Here is a 14,530-nt window from a genome sequence, read left to right on the forward strand (position 1 = left end):
CTTCCCCAGGAATTGAACCTGGGTCTCCTGTATTGCAAGCAGATTCTTTTACTGTCTGAGCCACCAGCAAAGTGCCCCTCTATTGAAGACCTACTAAGCGGCAGGATCTGGGCTGGACTGACTCTGTGATGAAAAATACAACCCTGACACCCTGAAGCTTGTGCTCAGTGAGGAGAAAAAAACACATGAATAGGTAAATGGTGATAAATAATTTGGTAAGGTCATGGATAGGGCACAGGACTAACCCAGTCACGGGTTAGAGAAAGGTATTAGAGAAGGCTTTCTAGAGGACGAGACATCCAGTCTGAGAACTGAAAGACATGTGGTTAACAGAACAGCGGAAGCCAACGGGAGAGAATATTCATGAACTCCTGTCAAGAGAGAGCCTGGCCCATGGGGTGAAATGTAAGAAGCCCAGCCTTGCTGGCTGGAATGTGGATTTAGGGAGAAAGGAAATGACACGGAACAGGGGAGCTATTGTGCATGTCTGGGACCCCTGATCAGCGGAAGCTGGAGAAGGGGCGTGGAAAGCATGGCCCCAGGTTTCTGATTTGGACAACTGGCTGGAATAGGGGAGATAAAGTCGGATCACTTCTGAGGCTCAGCCCCTGGGGCCGAAGAGCATTTGAAAAAGAAAGATCAGAAGAGATTACTTCCAGGTTTCTTTCAACTACAAAATGCTGTCATCCCAGGAAACTAGGGGCCTTGGATTATAAGACTCTGCCAACAATGGAGCGTTTTTGAAAAATGGGAGTCCCCAGCATTGATGCTGAAGAATGTCTGCAGGTTCTACTGGCCCCATGTGAGGGCCATTTCAGGAGCAGAGTTTCAGCCGTTTCTTACCAAGCAGATCCTCTGTGTCTTCACAGTCCTGCATCACCTCCTTGGATCCTCACAGAACTCCATGATAAAGGACCCACTCTCCTCTCCATTTTACAGAGGGGAATCCAAGTGCAGAGGGGTCCCAGACCTGTTCAAGGCCATCCTGCAAAGGGCAGAGCCAGGTTTCCCAGCCACATGAAGCTTGAAAGCCTGTGTGTTAACCTACAGGTCTACTGCTTGCATCATATTAATACAACACTGGACTCAGAACAAACCCAGTCATCACAATCTGACCCAAGGAAAGATCCTTTGCTGGACTTTGATGGACAAGATCCTTTGATGGACTTGAAGGGTCAGGGCCGAAAGCCAGGACAGACCTGCAGGATGACACAGCTCAATGATCCCCAAATCTAACCCGATTTAGATACTTCAGACCAGAAGCTCTGGGGAGGGGAGACGGGGACTCTACTGCCATAGGACTTCCCTGATGGCTTAGCAGGTAAAGAATCCACCCGCCAATGGAGGAGACACAGGAGATGCAGGCCTAGTCCCTGTGTCGAGAAGATGCCCTGGAGGAGGAAATGGCAACCCACTCCAGAATTCTTGCCTGAAAAACCCAACAGACAGAGGAGGCTGGCAGGCTACAATCCATGGGGTGGCCAAGAATTGGACACGACCGAGTGACTAACACATGCACCTACCCTGGAGCAGAGTCAGGTTTCAACCACCCTGGCAGTTTAGCAACGAGGAAACTTAGACTGTGTAAAACTTTAATTCCAAAAGGAGGTGGAGGCCCAGGAAGGCCCCAGGTCCAGGTGTTCTGCACACCACCCCCCAACCTGCTGTCCCCAACCCGCCAAGACTCCGTCTGCTGAATAAAAGCTAAATCCCCAACAGGCAGAGCTTCGTGGTATGGGAACAGAAAGGGTGGCCTGTTTCCATCAGGCTTGTTTGCCTGTAATTTCCTCCCCCCAAATGTGTGAAATGACAAGGATGAAGCAGACAGCATAATTTGGAGCCAGATTTCCCATACCACTTGGCATTTTGCGGTAATTCTATGGAATTCAAGTTGGATATTAGGATGTCAGTTTAAAAGGAAACCGACTATTAGTAAAGGATAACAGGTGCTTTAAAACTACAATAAGTGTTGACATTTGAAGGAAAGGGAGCATAATAACTTAATGCTTTTTTTGGCTTCACATGGAAATGAATAGCCATTCCTTGTCAATTCTCACCTCTGTTTCACTCAAGACCGAATATATAACAGCGGAGATCTCTGAAGGCAAAACATTATGCTCACTGTCAAGGACAAATAAACTATGGCATCAATCAAAGCATAATGGTACCAAGAGAAGCAAGATGCCAGCAGGTCAGAGGGCGACACAATTATGTTTTACTTTGCTGGAAAATAATTGTTAGAGATTTTTTTGCCTTGGTCTCCCAGCCTTATAGTGTGAAACAGCACTTAGCTTGCAAGTCTTTAAAATACATTCTTTTTTCCCTTAAAATACAAGTAGGGAAGCAGGTTTGATTTCTATACACATAGCAATACCACACTATACAAAGTTTCCTTCCTAGAAAACTACCAAAAATACATGTAGCATCTGGTTTTTGTACAAGATATGGGCTATTTCTACACCGCCATGACAAATCAGAGAATTAAAAATAAACTATTTGTTGGGCTGAGATAATAGGAAAAACACATGATGTAGCAGAAAGGCATTTAATTAGGAACTAAGAGCCCCAAATTCCATTCCTCCACTGTTGGTGGAAATGTAAGTAGGTGCAGCCGCCATGGAAAACAATATGGAGGTTCCTCAGAAAACTAAAGACTGAATTTACCATATGATCCAGCAATCCCACTCCTGGGAAAATATCTGGACAAAACTATAATTCAAAAAGATACGTGCACCCCTATGTTCAGAGCAGCACTATTCAAATAGCCAAGACATGGAAACAACCTGAACAGCCACCAACAGATGAATGAATAAAGATGTGATACATACACACAATGGACCACTACTCCATCACTAAGAAGAATGAAATAACGCCATTTGCAGCAACATGTATGGTCCTCGAGATGATCACACTCAGTGAGGTAAGTCAGAAAGAGGAAGACAAATGTCATATGGTACCACTTACATGTGGGATCTAAAATATGGCACGAATGAACCTGTCTACAAAGCAGAAACAAAGTCACGGACATAGAGATCAGACTGTGGCTGCCAAGGGGGAGAGCAGCGGGGAGAGGAATGGACTGGGAGTCTGGGATTGGTAGACCCAAATGATTATATATTTTTTTTTCCATTTATTTTTATTAGTTGGAGGCTAATTACTTTACATCATTACAGTAGTTTTTGTTATATATTGAAATGAATCAGCCATGGATTTACATGTATTCCCCAACGGATCAACAACAGGGGCCTAATGATTAACACATGGAACTATATTGCAAATCCTGTGATAAACCATAATGAAAAAGAATATAAAAAAGAATGTATATTTGTGTATACCTGAGCCACTCTGCCTTACAGCAGATTGGCAAACATTACAAACCAGCTATACTTCAATGACGGAGTTTTAAAAATATCTTACAACAGGAAAAGAACATCACAACTTCTTTAGAAATAATAGTGAAAGAAATTAAGAAAATATTTAGAAAGGATGGCTTTTCTATTATAGTGTGCTTATTAAAAGGTCTAAAGATTTAATTTTTTTTTAAAAAGAGTTCTGTATTCCAGGTCTGACAGGCAGAAAAGCTCCACCTCACCTCTGGGGTTCGGTTGCTTTGTTGGCATAAAGAGGGGCCTGAATGGAAGGTCACTGAAATCTCTCTGGATGTAACATATCATGCAGCAGGATCTACTACACTATCTACTCTCTCATCAAAGGAGAAAAATGCAGCTTTCCCCTTACCAGTCCCAGCATACTTATTTACCCTGAAAAATACATCCACTGAGGAAATAATGGTAATCCACTGGCATCATTTTCTATTTTCCTCCTAAAATGTTCAGGTTGGGTAGTTTTTTTCAAAAGCCTTTGCTCGACACTAACACTTATTAAGGTGTAACTACATCCCAGGTTGCTGGGACAGAGTTACTAAGGAGATGTCAGAGGATGAGATGGCTGGATGGCATCACTGATGCAAGGACATGAACTTGGGCAAACTTCAGGAGATGTTGAAGGACAGGGAGGCCTGGCATGCTGCAGTCCCTGGGGTCACAGAGAGTCAGACATGACTGGATGACTGAACAACAATATCCCAGGCATTGCTAAGTGCTTTATAACATCAACTTTTTTAATCCTCATGACTGGACAAAATAAACACACTGCTATTTCCCTGTTAAGCACAGGGAACTGAGACCGGGAAAGGTGAAGGAATTTCTAACAGTAGAGCTATCGCAGATCATTTTCAGGGTTCTGTTCAAGTCTGGTGTAAACCTGGGGTTTGGGGACCTCTGTACCAAATGCTACTGACCATTTATGTGGTGCCTGATCACCACAGACGGCAGTGACCTGACTGTTCTAAGTATGCAAATTCCACTCGTTTTATGCAGGTATTGTAAATGCGTTCTTTCACAGGGTCCTCTGTATCCATTTGACCAGCGCCTCTGGACTGAGTGGTTTTCCTTTTCCCTGAGGACACCACAGCACCCAGGACTTACCTCTTTCTTTTTTCTCTCCTCTTCCTTCCGTTTCTTCTCTTCTCTTATCTGTGCTAAGCGCTGTTTTTTGCGCTCTAGCTCAGCTTTTAAGTCACTTTTGTCAGACATGTTGGTTTCCTTGGAGCAAAAGAAGAAAAGAAGTGAATATACACAAATAACTTTTCTGTATTATCACTGCAGAAATCATTCAAAAGGCAATCAAACTTGAAAACAGAATTCTGGGTAGTAACAGATTGTGCACCTTACCCTCTGTTGAAAAATCAAATAAATTAAGTTAGATCTGATCTCCCCCTATATGAAAAATCTTCCCTTTTCATGTGCACATAAACATTTGAAAAAATACAACGTTATAGGCTATTCTATAATAGCAACTTAATTCAGAATAACATACTTTCCTGTACGAGTTTCTTAACAAGTAAACAACAAGAGAATCAAAGAAGAACCATCATCATGACTTCCAATTTAGATGATAATGGACCAATTCATCCTCACACTGAGAAAAGAAAATGGGCTGTCATAAACTCTTAGAGACATGCCTTGCTCAAATTTCTATGCACTCAATAAACATTCCTCCACCAAGCTTGGGCACATGGAGATTTCATTTTGCCTAATATTATATGCATCAGGGAAGACAGCCACTGAAGACCTAACATGTTAATCTTTTCCCGTAAAACTCCTCCTGAACTGTCACAATTAATTTCATCTCCAATACAACCCTATTTCTACAAAACTTTCATTTGCATACCGAATGCAATTCTGCTTATTCTGGCACTTCTCCTTTTCACAGCAAAAAATGTTTCTGAACATATGAATTAGGAAATAACACTATGACAAGTTCTTGGGAAAATTGATCTGAACAGGAGTTTTCATGTTAACGGTGAGCACGATCCTAGTGGTGATGGTGCCAGAAATTTCAAGTAAAATGAATTTGGAGAAGACGGTCACCAATTTTCCATCATTTATATTTGTCTCTTTTCTGCTCCCGATTGGAAGGAAATGGAAGCACTGAGAAATGAAGAACCCTTCTCTGACCCAAATTCCTAAAATAAATTTTTTAAAAACCTAATCATAAATGTCAAAAGTATCCATTTGCATATTACTTGTATGCAACTATGATGAATATATAATATATATGTGTGTGTGTATATATACATATACATGTATGTATATGTGTATACACACATGTGTATATATACATATATGTATATGTATATGTGTGTATATGTATATACATATATGTATATGTGTGTATATACACACGTGTGTATGCATATACATGTGTATATATGTATATATTGTATACGCATGTGTATATGTATATACATATATGTATATATGTGTACACATGTGTATATGTATATATGTATATATGTGTGTACACACGTGCATATGTATATATGTGTGTACACATGTGTATATGTATATACATATATGTATATGTATACACACACACACACATACAGTATATCTCTAAGTGGATGACAAAGTGAGGGATGGAAAAAAACAACACCCTAAAGGTTACAAAGTGGGGCTTGCCTGGGGGCTCAGTGGTAAAGAGTCTGCCTGCCAATGCAGGAGACACCGGTTCAGTCCCTAATCCGGGAAGACCTCACACGCCTAGGTGCACGGTGGTCATGCCACAATTTCCGAGCCTGTGCTCTAGAGCTGGGGAGCTGCAACTACAGAAACCACAAACTGCAGCTATTGAAGCCTGCGTGCCCAAGGGCCTGTGCTCTGCAACAAGAGAAGCCACTCCACTGAGAAGCCTGCACACGACAGCTAGAGAGTAGTCCACGTCCCCAGCAACTTAAGAAAAGCCCGCGCCAAGAAAGCCCAATACAGTCAAAAACAATAAATAAACTATATATATATACACACACACACGTGTATATATGTGTGTGTGTGTATTATACATACATATAAAACACAAGCAATGAAAAATCCTGGAACTTCCTGTTACTGTCTTTAGAAGGTAATCAAGAATCTGCAGTCACCCTTAGGCATTTTCAGATGAAATACACACTGGGAAGTATACTGTGTTCCTCCTGTCCTACCACACACATTTTTGCTTATAATGCAATGGCAAAGATTTGTGGAAATAATAACCACCATCATCATGATGATCAATCTCTGCTATTCACGACCATGCTCTCCATTTTTCAACACATGCTTATTGAGTAGCTAACCTGTGCTAGGCATTCTCTGCAGAGCCAGACTCTTTCATTCAAGGACTACACATCTCAACCCTGTGAGCATGCGGTGTGGCTGGAAATGCTCCTGAGAGCTTGGCGCACTGATCCCTGAGTGCCAGACCCTGTACATGTATTATCACATTTAATCACAACCATCCAAGGAGACCCTTTTTCACAATTCAGATAAAGGAGATGCAGCAAGGCCTAAGCCTGTATAGTCCATACATTTGTTGTTGTTGTCCAGTTGCTAAGTCGTGTCTGACTCCCTGAGACCCCATGAACTGCAACATGCCAGGCCTCCCTGTCCCTCACTATCTCTTGGAGTTTGCCCGCGTTCAAGTTAAAGTCCATACACAGAAGGACCTCAGTTTAAGCATGTCCATGCTCTGAACCCCACTCTGCTGATCGACAATGTACAAGTTCAGAGGGGATGCAGAACAAGATATAGATCTGGTGGAGTAGATGAGGTGGGCTTTGAGTAGTGGAATATGAACTGCATATGGAATGAGGTCAGGGACTAGCACGGAAAAAGGAGACAGAGATCTGCAAAGACCTGCAGAAGAGAGAACCAGAGGCTGTGCATGAGACGTGCAGATGAATTCAAGTCAAGAAATACAAACTTCAGTCAGTAAGAACAGACCTGCGGAGGCAAGTGGCAAAGACTTGAAAAAACAGAAAAGTGGGTTCACTAGGCATAATAAGGGTTGGGAAATCAACAGGTGTATGAAAAAGAAAAGTGACAAAACAAAATCAGGGTATAAATTTGCTTATGCCTATTCTTATCCCTCGAAATTAAAAGATGCTTGCTCCTTGGAAGAAAATCTATGACAAACTTTGACAGCGTATTAAAAAGCAGAGACATCACTTTGCCAACAAAGATCTGTCTAGTCAAAGCTATGGTTTTTCCAGTAGTCATGTATGGATGTGAGAGCTGGACCATAAAGAAGGCTGAGTGCTGAACTGATGCTTTCAAATTGTGGTGCTAGAGAAGACTCTTGAGAGTCCCTTGGACAGCAAGGATATCAAACCAGTCAATCCTAAAGGAAATCAACCCTAAATATTCATTAGAAGGACTGATGCTGAAGCTGAAGCTCCAATAGTTTGGCCATCTGATGTGAAAAACCCACTCATTGGAAAAGACCCTGATGCTGGGAAAGATTTAGGACGCGAAAAGAAGGGGGCAACAGAGGATGAGATGGTTGGATGGCATTGCTGACTCAGGGGACATGAATTTGAGCAAACTCCAGGAGGTAATGAAGCAGTGATCGATGCCAGCAGGCAGGAAACATTCTGACTGAAGGAAGAAGGTCTTTCTGGTTCCAATCTGATGGCCGACATGGAAGAACATGGACTTAAGCAGTTAGAGCTGATTTCCCCCCCCGCCAAGAAAAGCCACAGAACTGACAAAAATAACAGTTACCACTAAAATACTGTTTGCCAATAATTTTCAACACCAAAAATCCTGACAAGAGAAAGTGAGAACATACGACCAGAAGCCATCTGAGAACTTACATATATTCTTCCTCAATGGGGGCCAATGCGATTTACAATTTTGTTACTTTTCTGCTGTCAAAAATGAAATGTCTTATCAGAGAAACTGGTAAAGCAATAGTTGTGTCATCCTAGGCTGAAAACAGCCAGTGGAATCATCTCAAAAACACCCTAAGGTTTCCCTCTCTTCACATTGCCTTTTCTCTGCCTTTCCCAGTCTGTCCAAAGTATCAGCATGACCTCAGGCATATATCACGGTTATTAAGGAGCAAACCACGTAATAGGAATATCCCATATTTGTTGTGATTTTCTTGAGAAGGACTTCATTCAATAGTGGGATATAAACTGTATTCTCAGTACATTTCTGCAAAGGGCAAAGGTCTTCTTAAAACTGATAAATCTGTCTGACAATGGTGATCATTTAAGTTGCTGTTACCAGCCACAAATCCAATATTTTAAAAGTATAACAACAAAAACACCAAGGGAATTTTAAAAGAATTACACTACATACTACATAGAATACTATTATAGTATAGTATGTAGCATACTATTATACTACATAGTGATGTTTCCAATAACACTTCACTTTTTAAAGGCAGCAGAAGCACAGTGTTAAAAGACAGAGATAGAATACCTTCCACTTACTGATTTTTGGATCTGTTCCAAACTAGACACTTAGTACTGACCCCTGGGAGAATAAGGAATCTCAAGAGAACACCTCATTGAGGCTTTGGGAAGTACACAGTAATGAATGGACCTTTACGCAGAGTGAACTGGCTATTTAAGCCACTATTTAAGTGGCATGAAATGCAGGGTCAGCACTGAACTTCATAGGCTTTCCCGGAGGGCTTTCCAGTCTGACCAACTAAAACTCCCTGCACATTAAACAAAGCAAATTGAGGAGCAAGGCACAGGGGACATGAGTTATAGAGCTTCCTGGGGTTAATGCAGATCACTGCAAAGGCAATTTTGATGCTCTCAGTTTAAGAAAATGAGAGTCAGAGCTGATGCTGCTAAGTCACTTCAGTCATGTCCGACTCTTAGCGACCCCATGGACCGCAGTCCACCAGGCTCCTCCATCCATGGGATTTTCCAGGCAAAAGTACTGGAGTGGGGTGCCATTGCCTTCTCAAGAGTCAGCGCTACCTGCTGCTAATTATTGCTCACTTACTTCACACACATGGAAAAGCCAGTTTCTTTCGCTTACAAAGGGCAAGGAGTCAAGTGAGTAAATCAAACCCACCCCAAGGTGTATGTCTCCTTCTTGTCTTGTCATCCCCCTATTCTCCTGCCCACCAGCCAACTACAGCGCAACTCCATCCTGGAGAAACACTCCTGCAGCCCCTCCCCAGCTCCACCCGTGCAGGGTCAGCTGATGCGCCCCAGCTCTCCTCCTAGCAAAGCCCATGTTCCGTCTACATTTGCTTCCATCAGTGACATTCTTTCGCCCACATTCTCTCATGTGCATTTGCTCCATTCATCTTCCTACTTCCTCTGCATCTTAGCACTTGGTCTGCTGTAGGTTCTCCAGTTTTACTATCACTGGATATAATTCCACTTCATCTCTGGTATTTCTTTTCTCATTCGCCAAATTACTCCTACCTGACAATAGACACCTCAAAGTTCAAATCAGCTACTCTATTTTCACTCTGGATTCCATACCCCAATTCCCAACGTCTGCAACTTTTTCAAATTTCAACTCACTCCTTCCAATTTCTCTCCTGTCTCCTGGGTCAGCATTTACCCCCTTGTTTCACTGAGACATCTCCATCTAGCGTCCCAGATACCTGTGTTCTCACAACTTGGGTTTCAGCCCATCTTTCAGCTCAGTAAACTGCCATCCTTACCTCTCAAGTAACCGAATCAATAATGAGAGATTAAAACTATACCTGGCCAAACATTAAGCATGCCAGAAAAGTTGTTTGTCTTCTTCCTCCTCCTCCTCTTTTTCTACTATTGTTAATAGTATTACTATTTTTTACCCTGCGAACTCTTTACCCCATCACTAATTCTACATTAATTCAATAACTAAAAACATCAGTCAAAGTTCACTGCAAATGAGCTAAATCTAAAAAAATTGGGAGGGGTAGGAATTCCCTGGTGGGCGCAGTGGTTAGGACGCAGTGCTCTCACTGCTGGGGGCCATGGTTCAACCCCTGGTTGGGGAACTAAAGAGCCCATAAACCATGCTGCATGGCCAAAAAATTAAAATTTTAACCAAAAATTAAAACTTTAACCAAAAAAAAAAAAAGAGAGAGAGCCCAAATCAAGCTTACAGAAACAGAGAACAGACTGATGGTCCCCAGAGCTGAGGATGAGGGGTGAGTGAAGTGAGTGAAGGTACAAACTTCCAGTGAGAAAACAAATAAATCATGGGGATGTAATGAACAGCATTGTGACTGTGGTTAACAATACTTTTAAAGTTAAGAGAGGAGATCCTAAAAGTTCTCAACCCAAGGAAAAAAATGATGTTAACTATGTATGGTGCCAGATGTGAAACTAGACTTACTGGGGCAAATATCACAAAATTTCATATTGTGAAATTGTACACATTTCACAGTATCTACAAAACGCAAATCATTATGTCGTACACCTGAAACTAACATAATGCATGTCAATTACACCTCAATAAAAATAAGTATTAAAAAGTTACAGTGAGAAATGCATTAAAGTATAGTATGCTTCTCAACCTAAATGGATTATAAAATGGAAGACGTGGTTAAAGAGATGTGACTCAAAGGAAAAATATTTTTAAACAACTAAATGTGGTCATTTAATCTAACTAGTAAAATTCCTCTTGCTTTTTCTGTCAAACATAGATAGGGATTATATGTCAAGCTGTCCCAGGTGGGTATACTGCCCTATTTCACCCACTTCCCCCAGAGAACAGAGTGGCGATGGAGAAATGATTCCTTCTCTGGTTAAGAAGTTAATTACAGGGACGGTCACTCCCGCTGCTCCGTCATAAAATTGTCTCACAGTCCTAAGTTCCAAGGAAGAAAGGAGAGAGGAAGAAAGGAAGAAAACATGAGAAAAAAACACAGACACCCAGTTAGGGAAAAACAGAAGTCATTTCCCCACCTGGCATTGTCTTCCCTGTTAACCCTGCCTCTCCCCCACATTTCTTACTCCACACACATCCACAGAGAAAGGAAAATGTTTGACTTTTCTTGAACCCAACAGGGAGACCCGCCCCCTTCACTTCCCTGCCTGTCCATATGGTCACGAGACGGTGTGGTCCTGTTTAGAACCAAGCATCTAAGAGAGGAGAAGCAGAGGGTTTGGCTAAGTTTACACAGCTGCCAAGCAACAGAACCTCCCGAGGCTTAGCTTTTGAACCGTTTAGATCTCTATTTCCTTTTGGTTGTCTAAGTTGGCAGCAGTATGAGATTCCATTTCTAATGCTGGCATATGCAAATGTATTTTTAAGCTTAAAGTCAGAATCCTAGGAGGTTTAAATCATTGCCCAGCTGTTGCCAGACTCACTGAAAAAAACCACCTGGAAATAAATTCTCTTTTCCTGCCTGAAAACAATTGCTCTTGTCAGCTCTTCACTATCAGCTATTGAACTTTTCATCTGCCACTTGGTACGCATAAGAAATTTGATCTTTCACCGTCTTGATTCACCTGCCTGACTTCTTATACAATGCAGCTATCTCCTTCCTCTTGGATGGGAGGCCAAGGGCTGAATGGAACAACCATTTTTTCAGCTATACCCCACTGTCAATAAAACAGGGTGAGAGAAATCTTAGAGTAAGTCTGCTGGTGAAAGACGTGGGAGGGCTATATGCTACATCATACAGCCATCAGTATACTAGGAAAAAAACATTTTAGTAAAATCCATCTCATAGAGGGAGAGGTGCCCAGACCTGGTCTACTTATAGATGAGTTCTCAAACGTTTGGTCTCAGTATCCCTTGAGACTCGTAAAAATTATCAGTGACTTCAAAGAGCTTTTGTTATGTGGGTTACACCTATCAACATCAACCACGTTAAAAATCAAAACTGACAAAACTTTAAATATCTAATAATTAATTCTTTCATACAGCAAGCTTTTTTACATAACATAAAACTTTTAGGGAAAAACAGCTATACTTTCCAAGACAAAAAAAATACTGTAAGAGGGTATTTCTTTTATATTTTCACTTCTCTTTTTAATATCTTGCTTTTAAAAAGTCAACTGGATTCTTACAGCTCTTTGTGCATTAAATCTGTTGTGATACACTATTTTAGTTGTAAAGAAAATCTGATCTCACATAACTGTGTATTCTGGGAAATACACAGGAGTATCTGAATAGCCCCTTGAAGTAATTTTGGATATTCTTTGATAGTACACCAAAAATCAACAAATGGCAGTTTCCCAAAGTTCATTTGCAATCTGAATATGAACCACACCTATCAATGAACTTTTTATACTCTTACATTAAAATCCATTGTTCTATTTTAAACTTAAAATTTATTTTACCCATGAATGATTTTATAACATCATGCACTGGTTATTTAGAAATTATGCAGACTTCCCTCAAATATTGATGCATTTCATTTTACAACATCCAAAAATCACATTTGGTACTATCACTACCAAAGTCTTCAGAAGGGTCTTTACATGTGGATGGTAAAGCTGTCCAGCTCACAACAGCAGATACAAGTTTCCCAAAACTCTAATTTTGCTTGAGGCTCAAATTTTATCATGAGCAACAAATATTGTTAATCGTGTTCTTGAAGTGACAAGCTCAGGTCATTGATTTTTGAGAAAAGTTCTGCCAAATAACCAAGCCTAAATAACCATAGTTTGTCTATGAATCGTAGTTTAAGTAAAAAATAGTGTTTCTTGGGAAAAAAAAGCAGCTCATTTAGCTCACAACTCAAACACTGCACAAACGCTTTTCTCCATACAACCAGGGAACTCTGGTAAGCAACAGAGTGCCTTACACGTCCCATTTGTTACACAGAAAAGATGTGTGCTCGAGGTTAAAGATTTAACGTAACTAGCATTGTTTTCTGCCTCATGAAGGACATTCTTAAGTGAAACTGTTTGTGTTTTTAAAAGCGGCAAGTGTGTGGCAGTGAGGTGTGCCAACACTGCTAGGAGTTCAGTGCCCTGCCTCAATTCATGCTAACCTACCTGAAGTCTGACCTACCATTCATTTCACACCATCACTGCAAATGTCAATACACTGAAAAAGACAACCCTTCAGCATCAGTATGAAAATGGTTTTGACATTCTAGACACCTGAACTCATCTTGGGATTCCCAAGGATCCTCAAAGCACCGTCTGCCTTAACCTACTTCTGATAAGATGCAGTTGATTCTAGAGAGCCATCTACTTAAAATTTTGCTGAATTCATATCAATAACCTAAACAGAATTATTTCTTTTGAAGAAACGAAAAAGAAAGACAAGAAGAATAAAAATCACTGAGCACAGAAAATTCAGATTTGAGTCTAAACTACAATGATTTAGAAATACCGGGACGATCTAAGACATCTGGATATGGTATCAGAAAAACTGTATTTAGGGAGAGATGAGGCCTTGAAGAAAAGGTTTCATAGAACTTCACAGAAAGGTTTCATAGAAATGTGAATGATGTCTCATTCCTCACTTGCATATGCCACGTAATAGGTAAGGAAGACAAATTGAGAAGCCTTCTCTCACTCCTGGTTTTCCTCTCCCCAATAACATGCACGGCGTGCGTGTACACACACACACACAGTGGGTTGTCTCTGCCTTGCTATAAAGTGAACTAGTGAAGTTGCTCAGTCACGTCCAACTCTTCGCGACCCTATTGTTGGTAGCCCTCCAGGCTCCTCCATCCATGGGATCTACCAGGCAAGTATACTAGAGTGGGTTGCCGTTTCCTTCTCCAGGGGGTCTTCCTGACCCAGGGATCAAACCTGGGTCTCCCACACTCAGGCAGGCTGTTTACCGTCTGAGCCACATAAGTGAACCAAGATGTTATTAATAAAATATAGCCTTCCCTGTTATATGAAAAGTTTTTCTTCATTTAACTTTGCTGTTTTAACAATTAAAATTACACTTGCTTATTTTGAACATAAGAACTTCAACAATTATATAATCCAGTGCCAATATTTTACCCATAAACAGGGAAACAGCTGCATTTATCTAAGTGCACCACCATTAAGAGGACGAGTCAGAACTGGAATCACCAGATGTCTTTGTTCTTGAATGCTTTTATTCAATAGTGCTTCCCCATCACAGTTTACTTATTCAGGATTTCACTCTCAATCACAAGAAAGCTCTTCAACAAAAGGCACTTAGAGCGGATCCCGACCAGTCTACTCCCAGCCCAATCTTGCAATCACTCTCTATCACCGCCTGGTGGCAGCAAACCTAAACTGCAT

At 41.1% G+C, this 14,530-nt stretch overlaps 1 protein-coding gene across 7 annotated transcripts in view; it reads right to left on the reverse strand.

Moving 5' to 3' along the window:
- Nucleotides 1-14,530, reverse strand: part of DYNC1I1 (dynein cytoplasmic 1 intermediate chain 1) — a 371,384-nt gene that overhangs the window by 321,895 nt on the left and 34,959 nt on the right. For all 7 annotated transcript variants that reach the window (XM_070471269.1, XM_070471279.1, XM_070471273.1 and 4 more), the window contains exon 2: nucleotides 4,488-4,604. In XM_070471269.1, the coding sequence (XP_070327370.1) occupies nucleotides 4,488-4,595 (108 nt within the window). In that variant the 5' untranslated portion in view covers nucleotides 4,596-4,604. The remainder of the gene's footprint in view (nucleotides 1-4,487; nucleotides 4,605-14,530) is intronic.

Source organism: Odocoileus virginianus, chromosome 1 (assembly GCF_023699985.2).
Source record: "Odocoileus virginianus isolate 20LAN1187 ecotype Illinois chromosome 1, Ovbor_1.2, whole genome shotgun sequence".
Taxonomy (NCBI): Eukaryota; Metazoa; Chordata; class Mammalia; order Artiodactyla; family Cervidae; genus Odocoileus; species Odocoileus virginianus.